The sequence below is a fragment of the Drosophila miranda genome, chromosome XR (genome assembly GCF_003369915.1).
Source record: "Drosophila miranda strain MSH22 chromosome XR, D.miranda_PacBio2.1, whole genome shotgun sequence".
NCBI lineage: Eukaryota > Metazoa > Arthropoda > Insecta > Diptera > Drosophilidae > Drosophila > Drosophila miranda.
The window spans coordinates 536716-553924 of NC_046674.1; the positions used below are offsets into that span (position 1 = coordinate 536716).

Below are 17209 nucleotides of genomic sequence, written 5' to 3' on the forward strand. Positions count from 1 at the left end.
ATACGAAGGTCTAACGATGGGGCGCATCAGTCGTCGTCGTCGCGTTGTTCTTGCCGCCTGCTCACTGTATCATCGTCTCCATAGTCTCCATAGTCTCCATAGAGAGAGAGTCCCAGTCGAGATCGGAATCGGATTCGTATCGGTCCAGACATCGTAGCAGACATTCGCCTGGTGATTTGTGCTTGTGACTCTTCCTGTTCCCTGGGACAGGATGCTCGTTTGAATCTCTCACAATCCAATCTTGATTGAGGAGTCGAGTGTTCGGCAGCGAAGATGCTTCATCTGCATATGCTTTGGTTTCTATGCGCACTCCTGGGATACTTTGCAGATCCGGCGAGTGCTGAAATCGAATACAATACCATCAACGAGGATGGATCTTTTCAGTTTCGGTACTGTGACAAATAATTGCATGAATGAGTTGCACCCTTTCCATTTAATTGAGTAAAGGACTTTTTGTTTTGTTATTTTTTTTTAATTCAAAGAAAAAGTGGTTTGAAAAAGAATTTGAATGGATACGAATCTAAAAGAGACAAAATGTTATATGCCAGGATCAATATGTTTTAAAAGATTGCAGTTTTTTTATTTTTTTTTAATTTTGTATTAAATGTATGCCTTTAATATACTTGGAAAAAAGTACATTTGATAGGATGCCCCGATTTCATTATAATCTGAGCTCACTTTCTGCCTGTAGCTGTTTATGTTTTCTATCTAAAAATCTCTACAAATCTTGATACAGCTATAATTTTGGATAAATTTCATAAAGAAAAGCCCTCATGAAATGTTATCCTTAGAGTATATGCTGTTTCCAATAGCAGCATTTTAGGTTATACTATGACGAATGATCTAACATTTATTCCGCAATTAAGATATCCTCAAGATATGTTCACATGGTATCCATTTATTGGTGGTAATGCAGTTCCTCAATGATTTACCCTCGACATATAGCACACCCCGAAAAAGTACTGCATCTCAATTACTTTTTTCTGGATCATGGGCATGGATCATAGATCTAACAAATCATCTAATCGTTCAATGATGTCTTACCTTTTACCATCACACACTCGAGTAAATTTTAAGATTTTTAACACCTTTTTTAACGCCTCAAGCATTTTGCAATCGCCACAATAACACATTTCCGTCGTTCCCCTCCCATTTCGCACATCTGCTACCCTGCTACGACTCCTGCCACGCATGGGGGCAACGCAATTACTCGCCGCTTTTGGATACTGCCTTTACTACTGCTACTGCTACTGTGGATACTACCATCGATCGGACCGACCGACCGCAGACATGCAAATGATGACATTGGGGGCTACTATCACAGCGCCTCGGGCACTCCAGACAACACGGTGCGAGGTCGTTATGGTTCGCGTAGTCCAGCGAGCGGCCAGATCGAAGAGACCGTCTATACGGCCGGACCACGTGGGTGAGTAAACGAAGACATGCTACACATCGTAGATCGTGTACCATGCAGATGGTAGGGGCAAAGTGCGGTAGCCGCAGCGGTAGAGCTAGTTTAAGCACAAAGTGAGTTATCTGTGTGTCTGGCCCGATCCGATCCGACCCGACCCCAGCTCATCCTCATTCATACATATATGTAGGTGTGTATGTATGGATCTGCGGTTGGCGGCAGGCGGTGACCACTGAAGCGAAGCCGAACTGAACCGAGCCCAACTCCATCTCCAAGTCGAAGTCGAAGACAAAGCTGAAACGGTTCTAACACATTGGACGGTTTTTTTTTTTTGCTGTTGCCTAAACGTTTTTCCATTAGCCTGCCGCTGTTTTTGTTGATGTGAGATGTGATTGTTTTTTGCAATCTCCGGCAAACGGGGGAAACAAAAAGCTGTTAACAAATTGACTGGCTGAAAGTTTCGGCAAAAAAAAAAGCGAGTAAAAACTCCCAGAGTCGAGGGATCCGACTATCTGCTACTTACATGTTGTTATTAATGATTAAGGGAAGTCTTTGTGATCTCTCTTGAAACAACGCTTTTATCATTGTAAGGGCAAGGATTTATCCTTAATCCTCTCTCATCTGAGATATCCAGTTGCCAAACAGACAACTAGATGAACACTTCGCATGTCATTTACCTGCACAATACACCCCTTCTGCTCGAATAGAAGTACAGGGTAGTGGTAGTGCAAACAACAGATCACAGATGCTCAGCGATAGCAATGATTCTGAATGGAGCGATTCCCTGGACAGACAGACTCGAGCCCCCAGATGTGGTAATCAAAGTAATGACGTGCCACGCCATGTCCAGATTAGATCTGATTGAAATTGCAGTGCTTATGGGAGCAACAGACGTGCGATTTCAATTGGCTTCCGCTCTCCGGGTTTACCCAATCTCTCGCGCGCGGGGTGGGGGGAGAAAAGAAGGAGGAGGATCAGTCATTGTAGTCGACAGCTTATTAATCTCCCAATTCTCACACAGATTTCGCGTGAATGGACCGAAGATTCATCGGAAAATGGATTTGGCCCAGTATCCGGTTCGGCCCCGGGGTAGCCCAGACGATCCCCTTGCCGACCCGTTCGATGATCCCTCGTACAGCTTCAGCTTCCGCACTCCGGACCAGTCGCGGAGCGAGGAGAATGATTCCGGAAATAGGATCAGGGGTGAGTCTTCCTTCTGATTCGAGAAGAAAAAACCTCTTTAATCATGTCTCTCTCTTTCTCTCTGTCTTTCATTAGGTCTCTATTCCTACCTGGATGATGTGGGTGAGCGTCATAGTGTGCGCTATGCCGCTGGAGCCGGCACTGGGTTCGAGATCTCCAATGCCGTGCCCGACAACCCCTCCAGCGTGGCCTACTCCAGTCCCCTGTACAAGGCCCCGCCCAGGACTCGCGGCAAGATGTCCGTGCAAAGGGGCCCAGCGGGTAGCTACAAGCTGATTGCCGCCGGACCGGATCACCGTCGTGCGGAGAGTCGTGCCCCGGATGGCCTGGTGCGCGGCACCTACTCCTTCCTCGACGACAAGGGCGTGCAGCGGACGGTGGAGTATATCGCAGGTGCGGGCATTGGCTATCGGGTGGTGCACAATCGCATTGGTCCGGGCACGCACATAAATCCCTCGGTGGCTGATTTCCGGCTGGCGGACACGGACTTCCGGTTGGCCAATGACTTTGGAAGGGGTGCAGGTGGGGGATTGGGTGTGGCTACTGGTAGTGCTTCCGGTGGGAGTGGCTCTGTGCCAAGTGGAGCAGGAGTGGGCGGTGGCAGAGGACGTGCTGGTAGCCGAACAGGTGCCACAGATTATCTGAAACCCAGTGGAGGAAACAGGGGGGGAGGAGGAGCAGGAGTCAGAGATGAGGGGGAGGCTGCCGATGGAGATGGAGCAGCGGAGAACAATCTGGGACTCGATGATAATGGTGGTGGCAATCAGGATGATGATATCGGTCTCAGCAGCAGCTCCAGTGGTTCCAGCTCTTTCAGGGGTAAAGAAGATCGTCGGGGGTATCCAGCAGGAAGCTCCCAAAGAGGCAGCACCAGATACGATGCAGAAAGAGGAGGAGCAGTGGGAGGCGCAGGTGGAAGAGGTGGCACGCGAACAGGCGGTGGTAGCTCAGTGGGAGGTGGTGCCACACGACAGGGGGCCGGTGCTTCCACCCGAATTAATGCCAGCGGAACAAGAAATCGGAATAGATTCAGTGGCGGTAGCGGGGGTGGAAGCTCAGAAAGAGGAGGAGGAGGAGGTGGAGGGGGAGGGGGAAGCACACGAAGGGGAGGATCAGCCTCCAGTGAAGGAGACTCTAGCCTTGGCTATCTACCACCCACTGGCGGAGGAGGAGGAGGAGGCACTGGCAGTGCCATCAGCGGCCCTGGCGACAACTACAACCTCAACGACGACGACGTGGGCAGCTCCCTGCCTCCTTTGGTCACTGCCAACCATCGCATCCTGGAGATCGACCGCGACCGGGAGTGGGTGCAGCGGCATCGCGACTCCACGGTGATCAAGAACGTGGGCAAGTGGTATGTGGGCTTGCCGCCGGGGCAGAGTGTGAGGGCCCACGTCCAGAACATCGACATTGTTCCGCTGGGCGGACGTGTCGGGCTGTCGCCCTCGGAGGCACTGCGGCAGGACGAGATCGCCGATCTGGCTGCCTCCAGGGAGCACTAGATGATCATCCTCCTATTCCTCCTTGGATACTTGTAGTGCTAGTTCGTAGTGGTAGCCATAAGTGATCAAGTGATCAATCAGCGTTAAGTAACCGATAACTGGGCTGAATGCCAATGCAACCGTTCACCCTGCAATGCCTGCAACATGGAAACTGTAACAGTATTTAAAGCGGAATACATAATATATCTGTATCTGCATCTGCATCTGCATCTGCTTCTCTGAGACTATCTATAGCTGCTTTGGGTTATGCGATACCCGTGGATATTCCGATACCCTGACATAAGCAGGTTGGAGCCAAAGTCTGCGGTTGCTTTGGGCCAACATATAACCCCAGTCTTAGCCAGCTCTGGGCCTAGTTTTGCCCCGAAGTTTGCTGAAAGATGAAGTGTCATTTGCTGCTCCTCCAGCTCGGATTGTTGGGACTAGCCTGTGTGCATGGAGCCCAGGTCTACATGCAGTTCAACGGCCATGGGTACTCGTACAACACGGATATCGACAGGGCAGGCAGGAGCGTCTTGTCCCCCAAATATGGACAGGCAGCCGGTCCAATCAATTCCCTAGAGCTCTCTGGTCCCCTGCAGTTCGTGCAGCAATCGCTGAGGTACAGGGAATCCCCAACCGCCGGGAGCAGCTACAACAGCCACCCAACAGCAGACAGTGTGGCCACATCATCCCTGAGCAGAGGCTATCAGACGTATCCCAGTCCCAATCTCAATCTCAATACCAATCCAAATCCAAATAGCTTCCAACAGCCCGCACCCAGCTTCGACTTCAGCACCCACCAGATGTCGCATGCCCAGCGCACCGATGAGGCGGGCAATGTCTTGGGGAAGTACTCCTACTACGACGAGGCCGGATACCACGAGTTGAGCTACAAGGCTGGCGCCGGCATTGGCTTCGTTGTCATGGGTGGCAATTTGGCCAAGGCCACCGCCACCGCCGAGCCGCAATCGGAAATTGGGATACAAACGAATGCCTTGAGTCCGACGTCCGCAAACTTTCAAGAATTGCATAAATATGGCACTAACACTTAAATAAATGAAACAACTTAATCTCCTAAATGTTTCGCTCGTTCCTTCTACTCGGGGGGCCATTGAATGCATTAGAGATCGGACACATGCTAAATGTCAGGTCTGACAACTAATCGAACGTGATGGGGGAACTCAACTAAGGAAAGGCTTCAACGACAAAAGAGGCTATCTAAAGTAAACGGTAGACTGGTAGTTGTGTCGTTCACATCAGTTTAGAAGGGATAGATCTTTGCAGGTTTTGATCAGAGAATCGGCAAAGAAAAGGAAATTGAAACTATAGCTGATCTAGAAAGTTTTTATTTTTGTTAGCTACCCAAATTTCATTTCCGGAGAAAACTGAAACAATCTCTGTGAGAATCGTTCAAGTTAGAATCAATTCAAATATTGATGCTGTTAAACATTGATTTCCCAATCGATAAAATCCGATTGGTGTCACCTTTTCGATGTCACTGATTGCTCCCGCATTCCAAATCCAACTCCAAATTTTAGTTTCCAACCAGCCACTATTTGTGTGTCTTAACTGTTTCTGGCGCGTGCTTGTGGGCCAACAACTTGTACGATTTATGCATTTTATAATGCCTAATTGATTTTCCGCTCATAAAAATGGTTATTCGGTCGGACAAAGTCATTTTACAAATGGCCAGTGCATCCCAAAGGCAAATTAAGTCAACTTTTGTTTTGATTCGCTTTATTTTTGTGGGTTATTTGTTCGGTTCGCAGACGCAGTCTGCCGCTAAAAATTTGAAATGTTCGACGCGTGCGCGCACTTGCCAAATAATTTGAATTGAACGGAATGGAACGGAACGGAGAGCCTTGGCGACCGCATCGTGGCCTAAATAAAATATGATTTGAGCTCCGGCAAAAGAAAAGCCCAAAACAACACGAGACAAAGTTTCATTAATAATATGCATACATATTTGCAAAAAAAAAGAAACAACAAAAAAAACTATAATTTAAAAAGATACTTGAAATTATTACGGTTTGGCTTGGGTTTGTTTCACAGCAGGTTTCACTGCCACAATTAAATTTGATGTCAGAGATCTGCCCGCTTAAATTTCCCTTAAACAAGTTCCTACGCACTCGCACAACTTTCTTCGGAGAATGCAGTAAAAAAGAGCTGACAGAAATGTACTTGCCAGTGACATAGATCTTGGTTTAGGGCTAAAAGAGCTCTCTCTCTCTCTCTCTCTCTGTCTCTGTCCCTGTCTACCTATCTACCACACGTTCTCAGAGCCACTATCAATGCCTGTCTCTAACCTGGGAACCAGCCTAAAAACAGAGGCCGCTGGTGCATAATTGGGTTAGCATTACAGAAGAACAAAACCGAACCGAACCGAACAGAACCGAAAAGAACAGAACCAGTGCGGGGACCGCAGCTGGCAATTTATTCTGGCTTGGATCTGAGATCTCCCAGGCGCTGTTTCCCAGTTAGCGGTTATAAACAACGGTTTGAGCCTCCTCCTGCTGCCTGCTGCCTCTCTCCCTCTCTACCTCTCGCCGAAGGTCAGATTTAATTGGCCCCTGGGCACAGGGCCATGCCATGCCAAGCCAAGCCAAGCCATGCCTAGGCAACGACATCCCATCCCACTCTCAGTCCCGTTTGCATGCATTTATAAATAGGTCTCAAGGTCTCTTTCCCCCAGCAATGCGGCTCTTCAGCTCTTCAGCTCTTCAGCTCTGAGGTCTCCTGCCCCAGTGGAGCTCTTCTTTCCGTTCAGGTGCTGTTGTTGCATCGATTTATCGCCTTTTGATTGCTGCATTCCAATTGGGGGATCGGGGGAATACGGAGTGCGGAGTCGAGTGGCGAGTGTGCGTGTGGGGCATTTGAGTTTACACAGCGATTGCTGCTAATTTTGTATGCTCCCCACCGGCGCTGGGGGCTTCGAAACCATAAATCTTGTGGCAATTTTATTGATGTCTGCGTGTGCCACAAAAGGTCGACAGCATTGTAGCCGGCCCCACCGCCCTGGTGATCCTGGTTAATCAAGAAATATGTATGATTATTGCCTGCACACTCGGGTTACCCCGGCATTGTTGTGCCACCAATTGGGAATCGGAAGCCGGCACTTTAGCTGCGGGCAATCCTGCGAACACAAGAAAACCAGGCCCCATAAAATTATAAATTGCATTCTGTTGCGTCTGTGGGATATGTGTCAGTTGGGGGCGTGGCTGTGTCTCTGCGCAGATAATGAGAAAATGGATGGTTCCGCCAGGCTAATAAGGACTTATGACAGCCAAAGGCGACGGCAACGGCAATGGCAAATATACGAAAAGAATTTCAATTATCAATCCGACTCGGGGTTTTTTTTTGTTTCAAATATATGCTTACAGAACAAAACTTGGAGCTAATCCAGACAGCTGGTGTTACCCGAGAAGTGTGTGAGCAAGCCCCAAAATCTTGTCACCATTCTCTGGAAAGAACTTTCTAACGAGTGCTCCAATCAAACATTTTAATTGAATTACCCAACAACACGCACGACTCGAGACTGTCATTCATGGGAGCATGGCATGGGCAGGGGGTCTTAAGTCTTTTACAATTTAAGCTTATGTCATGTTTTGGAGCTCCGTTCGGTTCGGTTCGGTTTCGAGCTGCTTACCTTTCCACTTCCCACACACTCCACGGTTCTCGATTCTCGATGCTCACTCTACTTGTAATGGTCACCTCCCCTCACCTCTTCAATCATCGACCAATAAACGGCCAATTAATCAACGTCAGATGTGAAGTTGAGGATGATTCGGATGTTAAATGAACGGTAGCACCATGTCGAAGGCGAAGACAAAAACGAAGACCCTGTCAGCGACCTAACAAGTTTCAATCGAAACGAAAAGTGCCTGGAAACACACTCGTAGTAGCCTCGTGAATGAGTCCAGTGAAGAGATCTCAATCTGCACAAGCCTAGCCTAGACTTTGATCCATGAATATCAATGTGGATCGGGCCCGAAAAACCCTTCCAGCCAGGAGATTTGCTCAGCCTGATAAGTGTTCAGCCCAAGGCGCTCGTTTACGTGACTGTGTCTCCGATCGATTGTTTCTCTTAGCGGCCAAGTTCTCTTTTTCGTTTCTTGTGGCTCTCTTACACCTGCTGGGGCCCTGTTTCGTTGGCCATTTCTTTGCCCGTCAACGTTGCTGTCGCTGTCGCTGTCGCTGTGGCTGTGGCTGCGGCTGTCGCTGGGGCTTGGCTAATGGAAATGTTATAAACAGAGGCGATGGCCCCGGCCACGATTCAGTTCATCTTCAGTCGTCGTCTGGCCCGCTTGGTTCTACTACCCAGAGAAGGAGGTGTGTGTTTTTGTCTTGTGTGTCTGTGCCATTCGGCCTTCGTGCGTGGTGTTCCTTGAGTCTGAAAAAAAGAAACAATCGTAAATTAAAAGCTCCGCAGGATAGCCCTTTTTTTTGTATCCGTGTGTGTGTGTGTGTGTGTCCCAGCCTCTGTCTCATTTTTTGTTGTTGTTCCTGCTGATATTTCCGCGTGATAACCCAGAGTGCCATTCCTTTCGCTTCTCTTTCGCAGTTCAAGGATACCGCCGACACAGTCAAGGCCCGTTAAAATCGTAAAAAATTTCATTCGCAATATAAATCCAGAACTTGGCATCAAAATGCATGTCTTTGTGGTAAGTAATTTTCGCAGGGAAATTCCCTCGTAAAACGAAACTAGTTTAGTGCGGTCTGCAATTAATCATTTATTGCTGAACTCTTTGCTGACTCTTGGCTCTGGCTCTTTATGTTTAAGTGGCCCAAGTTCGTGCCTTGAGTCTTTCGTTTCTTTCACTTCCCGGAATGAACTTTCACTAAGCGACAGTTTTGGCAACAATTTTGAGAGGTTCTCGCCTCAATTCTGGGCTCTTTCTAGCCACGGAAATTAGCCTTAATTATGCTCTGTGCCATATGCAAATATTATACGAGTGTCTCTGTGGTTCTTGGCCATATTTGTGGGGCATCTTAATAATCAGAAATCAATTTGAATGCCCACAAAACTTTTGTAACTCCAAAAACGAAAGAATATTTTTCAGAACCAAAGAACTTTACTAAAGATACCTAAAAGTATTGTATTTTATTTAATCCCCTTCTCTAAAAGTGAAAACCCTTTTGAACATTCCATACACTCCACTCGGACGTGACAGAATTCTGACTCCACCCCGAATTGAAAAGTGAAAAGTGATTCACTTCATTCCTCTGACCAAAATCAGATTATCCCTTGCATTATTCATATTCCTATTCAAAATTAAAATACAAATAAAGATATAGATACATATATACACGCCCTTTTAAGCATAAATGCGTCAGTGTCGCGTCCGTTCCCTGAAAAAAAAATAATGAATATAATGTGTAACCAAATGGTACACCATAATTTCCAATGAAAAGCCCAAAAATCAATAAAATCAATATGCCAGAGACGTAAGAAAATCATGCGTGGGCTAACAAATGGCAATTAAAAGTCCCATCCCATAAAAAATTATGATATTCCAGAGGGAAGAACAATCGACCACACTTGTGTGTGGTGTATGGTGTGTGGGAGAACCCAAGTGCCGTATATAATATATTAGAAGTGCATTGAATTGGCTGATATCTGGTCGAAGACTCTCTCCATCCCACACTCTACACTTCTGTCTCCAAGCTCCATCAATCTTTCACCAATTGACTCCATCAGTGTCTCCTCCAGAATATCATTTCACATTTAAGTGATATCAGAGAACCGATGAAGAACAAGAGCCACAGCCAGAGCCAGAGCCAGACCCACTTACGAGTATATCTTGTTTGAGAACATAAAATGCTGCGCGTAAACTTTGCATTCGAGACATTAACCCAGTTTATTTTTGGACGGAACACGGAACACACCCAACCTTACCGTATACCGGGGTCGTTACCGAGGGCCAATATAATAAATAAGCCAGCACAAAAGAAAGCAGACAGACTGATGGACAGAAATACATCTTGGGTTTCGGGGCTAAGAAGTGCAAGAGATCTTGCAAATCAATGATTGCTTTGGATCGGATCGGTCAGGTTCGACAGCCAAAGCCACAGCCACAGCCACAGCCACAGCCCCCTTCTAACATCCAGCATCCAGCATCGGGCGCTGTTTCAAGTTACGTTTCGGCCCCGAATCGTAACAGACGCCGCCTAGAGGTTCAGGTCAATGACACAACACGAGCCCCAACTTCAGATACAGCCGCAGCCGCAGCCTCAGCTACAGCTTCATTTTTGGCTTCATCTACAGCTGAGGCTGGAGCTGGAGCTGGCTCTTAGCTTTCAGGCTTTGAGTTCTTCAGCTTAGTGACATTTCTGTTTTGATAGATGGGCGTGCGATGCTAACGGTCGCGTCGCCCAAGAAGATTGCGTCAATATTGACTTTGCCAAATCTTTCACTCGCACGGGTACGTCTACGGGTACGGGTGCGAGAGAAGAGATGAAGAGAGTTCTATGCTCGCAGAGAGTGTGTGGTGTGTGCGAAGCGGGAGGCAAATATTTGCTGAGCGTGAGGCTCTTGACAATCGTGTTGAGGGGGAAAAGCTGAAAAGTACGAGTACTTCAATCCTCAGATGGGACTGCGGCTGCTTCTGCGGCTCTCACTTTTCGGTCCGGCTTGAGCCGCAACCTGAAAGAAATTATGCAAATGCCCTGTGACAGCTGAGAGAGAGGGAGAGAACGGAGCTGAGAGCGGAGAACGAAAGACTTTCGCGAGACACTTGACCGCATTCTTGTGGCCATTACGACATCGGAATACCCAAAGACCCAAGATTGAGTCCTCCATTGGAATAGAACAGAACGAAACAGAACTTGGCAAAAAAGAACCCACTCGCATTATCATAACCACTTGGCTAACACATACACGCATCTATCTTGCAGCTGTCAACGCTTCTGCTGGCCTCCTTGGCCGCCAGCCAGACCACACTGGATGCCAGTGGCGCAGCCGTCGAGTAAGTAGTAGCCCCGATTCCTAAGACTAAGACTAAGACCCTATTAACACCAAAATATGCCGTGCCTGCCTCTCTGCCTGGGCCTGTGACCGGGTCAGCTGTGTGCTAATAATGCTCATCCCAAGTAGAAGTTGATGCTCTCTCGCTCAGATCGTAGAATTTGTGACTAAACTAAACCCGAGGCCTGCAGAATTGTGACTAAACAGATATCATAATCGCTAACCTAAATCATTGCCTTGCCATCCCAGAAACCCCACCAACACCACCACCCCCTCCATACCATGCATTAGAGATTAGAGATTAGAAACGAAAGCCAAATGCCATGAGAGACCACCAACAAAATACCTAACTTTCGTTTGCAGAATCCAGAAGCAGAGGCTGATCAAATTTCCCGAGGAGTTTGATCCCAATGTGGCACCTCCGACCGTCGAGAAGGCGGACGAGGCCAAGCGCATCCTCGAGCAGATCGCTCGCGTGAACGAAGCCTTTGGCTACGTGAAGAAGCAGCCGGAACAAAAGAAGCTGCCGCCCATACTCGACTCCAGCCAGTATCTGTTCCCCAAGCCCGCCTACCAGCCATTCCACGCCCAGCAGCACCACTTCGCCGGCAGCCACGGCCAGACCCTGCTCGAGCCCTCGATCCGCGCGGTAAAGCTGACCCGGAACGTGGCAGGATCCAGCTACAATCTGCCTCCAAGGCTGCGCAAGGGAACTCCCGCCCCGGCCAGCGAGGAGAAAAAGTCGCAGCTGTATTTCCGACCCAACCAGGTGGAACTACCGAAGCCCTTAACGGAACAGGAGGCCCAGCAGCTGCCGGCCCACTTTGTCATCCCCGTGCACCTGTACAAACTCAACAAGGAGCAGTACTTGCGGGAGCATGCCGCCCAGGAATACCGCGTCAAGGGCTACAAGATCATCGGCGACGTGGACAGCTTCTATGGCAAGGCCAAGTCGGGCAGGAAGCAGGGAAAGACCACTCCCAAGTACCATCTGTTCTTCCTGCCCAGAGAGCTGGCTCTGAACGAGGATGGCACACCGAAGAGGGGCAATTCGACGAGTATCACAACCACCAAAGTCCCTGCTGCTCCACAGGGATTCAAGGACTTCCGTCTGGACTCCCGCGAGAAGCCTTCGCACAAGCCGCACAAGATGCAGACGACTGTGGCACCCGATTCGAATAACCTGAACTCTGGGAGTCGCAAGCGACCGAGCTCTACGGTAAAACCAGTACGCGGAAGCGGATCCATGAGCGGAAAGGAGGCGGAACAGCTCTTGCCCACCATTTCCACGACTTCAGCACCCGTCCATCTCTCGACGCTGCCTCCTTCCGGCGGACTCCTGCCCAATCGCAATCGTCTGAATCCCTTCCGCATGCCCGGCATGAATCTCTCCGATATGCAGAACCAGACGTCGTCGGCCATCAAGAATGCCTTCCAGAATATATTCAAGATGCCCTTCCGTCAGACCGGAGCTCTGTCCGGCGCCCAGCCCGTCATCATGGGCAGCATCCCGCAGAAGCATCAGGTGTCCAGCGATTCCCAGGACTACAAGTGGGATGACGAGAAGGAGGGCGGCGGCGATGGGGATGGCGATTTAAATGGAAATACCGAGGATCAGGAGAACACGGCGGCGGAGCAGGACAGCAGCGCGTCCTCCGAGAAGCACCTCTTCGCGCACAAGACCCGCCCCGGGGGTCTGATGCACACCATCGGCCATGTGGCCACCGCCCAGCAGACCACCCAGAAGCAGGCGCTGCGCGAGGGCGGCATTATTATCCAGCGGCTGAAGGTGCGCAAGGGCGGCATCGCGATTGCTGGTCCAGGAGGCGTGGCCACAGCCGGAAGCGGCGGAACGGCCATTGTGGGCCCCGGTGGCTATGCCCTGACGCATCCGCGCAGCCTGACGATAGCCGGTCCGGGCGCCAAGGTGATTTCCATACCTGCGAACGTGGACCTGCAGGACGCTCTGGCACGCACCGACCTGCAGACGAGGAGTTTTCCGCGCGAGGGCAAGGTGGTGGCCACCGGGCCGACGGTGTACTATGCCCCGCCCACGGGTACGACGGAGGAGGAGGTGGCGGAGGCGGACGCGGAGGAGGAGCAGGAGCAGGAGATGATGTTTGAGTCTGAGGCTTAACTTTTGCTTTAGTTTGCGTTTTAGTTAGGTTTCATTTTAGTTGGTACTCGCTAGTATTTTAATAAATGTTTGTATTTCGTAAATGTTTGTGCTTTGCTTTCATCGTGTACACATATCGCCCCAAACCCCCCTTCCCCGTACTATATAGTAGCATATACATATATCCGCACTGCTAATCCCCATACCCCTGCATGACCCTCTCACCTACTAACCCTCGAAATTGTCGCTGTAAATATTTAATTACTAACCGGCTGCTGCCTCTCTCTCCCCCACTTGCCTATCCCTACAATATCCTAATCCTCAAAGTGCGTACGGGTATTGGCGCACGTCGTCCTTCGAAGCCTGGCCGCCGCGCAGTCAACCGCTTGGCAACCCCAACCCCGGCATTGCCCTACTGGGACAACAGTCCGCGAAGCTGATCGAGAAGGATAATCAGCTGACGCCCTATGGGGCCTTCCAGCCTGCTTTTATCTACAACGCCCCCTATTACGCGGCGTACAGCCTGCCACTGGCATACGTGCTGCAACCCACCACACCTGCAGCACCTGCCACAGCCGATGCAACAACCACTACAACCACCACGATCAGGCCCGAAAGCTCAGCCGAAGAGATCGAAAAACCAGAAAAGCTGCAAGCACTGCCACAGCCACAAGCCGAGACACAATCCAATGGCGATCTGAAGAGTGATTCGGGGCTCCGCTCAGCGGTGAGCAAAATCAATCCCAACTACGTGATCGAGGAGATTCTGGCCATTCCCGGCAAGCATGTCATCTCCACTGCCACCTCTGCCAGGCAGCAGCTGCGGAAGATCGCCTCGGGACCAGCGAAACTGCGGAAGGCATCGGCAAGCGGCAAGCGAGTGCCCGTCAAGGTGGAGGCCACGGGGAAGACCAGCACCAGTTCGGGCAACATTCCGCAGATTCAGTTCGGGAACTACTTCCTGCCCTACCAGCCGCTCCAGGCCCAGGCCATACAGGGACGCAAGCAGGCGGCTCTGATCCTTGAACCCCACTCCAGGGCTGTGGTGGGCAACGGCGGCACGGCCATTTCCACTCCCATCTCGAAGGCGTATCTGAAGAAGGGCGTGCCCACCAACGTGTACTTCAATCCGGATTCGGTGGCCATAGCCGGTGTGGGGGGCAAGGCACATGCGACGGCGGACTTGGAGCTGGATCTGTTCAACTGAGGCGGAAAGGACCGAAGAAGATCCGGATGATGCTACCCATGATTACGATGTCTGTGTGTTTGGTTATGTGTTCCTATGTTAAGAACAGAGGCCCGAAAATTGTGTCATTTCCCTAGTCTGTAAATAAAGTAAACCCTAAACTGTACAGCTTCCGCTTTGGTCACTGGCCACTGGCCATCGAGTAGTCCGCTAATCTTGTGTAGATACTGTATATCCAACGCTTCTGTCTATCTCACGCTTTCTCCCTCCAACGCACAGCTCCCAGGCATCCCTCCATTTCCCTCTCCCCACTATACAGCACACACACACACAAACACACACACACACTCTCTATAACCGACTATATAACCCCCCAAAAGCAGACACAGATCGGGAGACGCTCGCCGGATCTACGAGGAGCATCCCTACTACGGCGGCCTGCGGGGCCAACTCCTGCAGCTGCGTCCCCAGCGGGATGGCAGTCTCGGGAGCTACATCCTGCAGCGCCAGCAGCCGCAGCCACAACTGAGGGCTGTTCCCCGCGAAGCGGATGACACCATCACCATCTCGGCGGCCAGCATCACGGCCACCGCCGATGGCAGCGGCTCAAGCTCCTCCAGCAGCTCGATCTCGGCCAGTGCCAGTGACTTTAACAGAATCCAGCTGGCAGCCGCCCGTCTAGTGGCCATTCAGGAGATGGCCAAGCGGAAGGGATCCTTCAGCGCAGAGGACAATCAGATCTATGCCAGCAGTCTCCTGGAACTAGGACAGGCCGCCCAGAGCCTGGCTCTCCTGCAGCAGACGGGCCAGATCAAGGACTTCAGTGTGCTCCTGCAGCCGGAGCTGTTTGCCATCCCACAGAAGCAGCCATCCAACTTTGGCCTGGAGGCCGGCAACAATCCAGCAGACCAAAAGATCGATGAACAGAAGCTGGACGAGGTCACGGAGCAGCAGTTCTCGCCCGACGATTTCCTGCCGCCCAACAGCGAGGATCCCTACGAGGATGTCAACGACAGTGTGTCCGTAATGGCCCCCAAGAAGGATGCAGCCGTGGCCGAGGCCAAGCCAGTGGGTATGTGGTCCTGAAAGAGTAACCTGAAGCGAAAAGAAAGAATCCTGAACGTTGACTCCTTCTAGGTCTATCCATTGCCGGCGAGGGTGGTGTGGCCTCCTCCAAGCCCAATGCCGTGGCACTCTCCGGTCGGAATGGCCTGGCTGTGGCTTCCCCCAAGGCCACTGCCATTGCTGGCGTCTCACCCGAAGAGGCTGCTGCCTTCAGCATCTCCCTGCCGACCCGCAACCAGCTGGTGATCAAAACTCCCAACTCTGCCGCCGAAAAGGCCAGTGATGACTACGACTACAATGATGGGCCTCTGACCGTCGCCCGTTTCCCCCTGACCCGGGAGACGCCGCTTGTTCCGGTTCGCATCTCCGGCGCCGACTCGCTGGTGGACAAATGGCGCACAGCCATTGCCGAGGATTACGCCGCCCGTCAGGCTCAGGCCCAGGCCCAGGCCCAGGTATTGGCAGCCATGGGCCATGGCGCGTCCAAACCCATCATTCGCATGGCCCCCAAGCGTCGTCTGCACTACGAATAGAGGAGGTCACTCCTTCGTCATCGTCTTTCGCATGGGATTTCTAGTATACGTTGTACAACATTTTGTGTGCCAGCTTCCGAATTGCCAATAAAATATCTATATTTAATTAGCATAATTTGCATTGTTAAGTTGGGGATTTGGAATGGAATTTTGGAAACTAAATATACTTAAAGTTGCATGAGTGGAAAGGAGGGGAGGAGATGGACCTGGAAATGACACTTGGAAGACATTCGGCTGATCCGACAGGGCCCTCATGATAGCTCGGAGCGTATCCATCTTCCTTTTGGCTCCGCTAAAGTTTTTTGTAAATCCATTTTAGCACTCAATGGAAAATTCAAGGTATAAACTTATAACCAGTTGAAGCGCGAATTGTTTCCTGTGGCTCCATTTCCATGACAGCCCAAAAGTGCAAAAACAAGGCACTGAGAAGTGCCAGAACATGAGCATGAGGGATCAGCGATAGTGGAGTCGTATAGCGACACGTTGGCCAGAGCGAGAGAGAAAAAGCTAGGGAGAGAAGAAGATGAGCCAAAGAAGACAGACTCCTCCGTTCGGAGGAGTAAGCGAGAGGAAGCAACGCTTACCATCGACTTTTGGAGCAGAGAAGAAGGAGTGGCTGTGCGAGATCAGGAGAACAGAGTGGTCTAGGGTTAAATTAAGAGTCGGTGCGAAGGAGTTTATATTAGAAGAATGCATCGATAATCTAAAAGCGCAAAGAACAAAGTTTTGGTCGCCTAACTTTACCACTAACTATTCCCACCCATATCATAAAACATACCCACACCATGCAGCAACCATCCAGTAAACGACGGTGGGTCCCAGTATAGTTTTATCAACGATTTTAATTTAGCATTTATTTGCATAATATACATATTTGTATGTATTTTACATATTATTATTCCTTCTGCATTTGTTTGATTATCGTGTTAATTACTTGAAATAGGAATTACAGGAGCCATGACAGTATCGTCTGTAAAAAGTGGCACGGTCAAGAGAGCTAACGTTAGCTGCGCCAAATGAAAACACGAGTTGGTGCTATGTAGAGAGTAACTTAAACTCGAATAACATTGTCCCATATTTTCCAATGTTTTAAAAAATTTTTTTCTAATTTGGAATTAAATATATTTTGCCGAATACTCGTTTGTGGGCTTAAATGTTTGTAATTTATGTTTGCACATTTTGATCACTTTTATTATGTTTAATTAATAAATACTTTTATAATTTTTGCTTTAGTACCAACTTCTGAT

General features: G+C 49.9%; 3 protein-coding genes across 6 annotated transcripts; all 3 read left to right on the forward strand.

Annotated features, from left to right (window-relative positions):
• The first annotated feature begins 23 nt into the window (after positions 1-23).
• Positions 24-4129, forward strand: LOC108152241 (fibroin heavy chain). Its single transcript, XM_017281436.2, has 4 exons — positions 24-389; positions 1289-1426; positions 2433-2614; positions 2690-4129. Exons 1-4 carry the CDS (start codon positions 274-276, stop codon positions 4114-4116), a joined length of 1863 nt encoding a protein of 620 aa, XP_017136925.1. The 5' UTR covers positions 24-273; the 3' UTR covers positions 4117-4129.
• A 355-nt stretch (positions 4130-4484) lies between these two features.
• LOC108165435 lies at positions 4485-5171 on the forward strand. Its single transcript, XM_017301474.2, has one exon. The coding sequence runs from the start codon at positions 4497-4499 to the stop codon at positions 5148-5150; it is 654 nt and encodes a 217-aa protein (XP_017156963.1). The 5' UTR covers positions 4485-4496; the 3' UTR covers positions 5151-5171.
• Positions 5172-8324: 3153 nt separating this feature from the next.
• Positions 8325-16077, forward strand: LOC108153578. 4 transcript variants are annotated; one of them, XM_017283659.2, is made up of 5 exons: positions 8334-8427; positions 8660-8759; positions 10993-11063; positions 14745-15436; positions 15502-16077. In XM_017283659.2, the coding sequence occupies exons 2-5, from the start codon at positions 8745-8747 to the stop codon at positions 15960-15962; spliced, it is 1239 nt and encodes a 412-aa protein (XP_017139148.1). In that variant the 5' UTR covers positions 8334-8427; positions 8660-8744; the 3' UTR covers positions 15963-16077. The 4 variants fall into 4 exon arrangements, with proteins under 4 accessions (XP_033243515.1, XP_017139147.1, XP_017139148.1 ...); XM_017283660.2 differs by having other exon boundaries at positions 14748-15436; XM_033387624.1 differs by lacking the exons at positions 14745-15436; positions 15502-16077 and adding an exon at positions 13506-14738 and having other exon boundaries at positions 8325-8427.
• The last annotated feature ends 1132 nt before the right edge of the window (positions 16078-17209 follow it).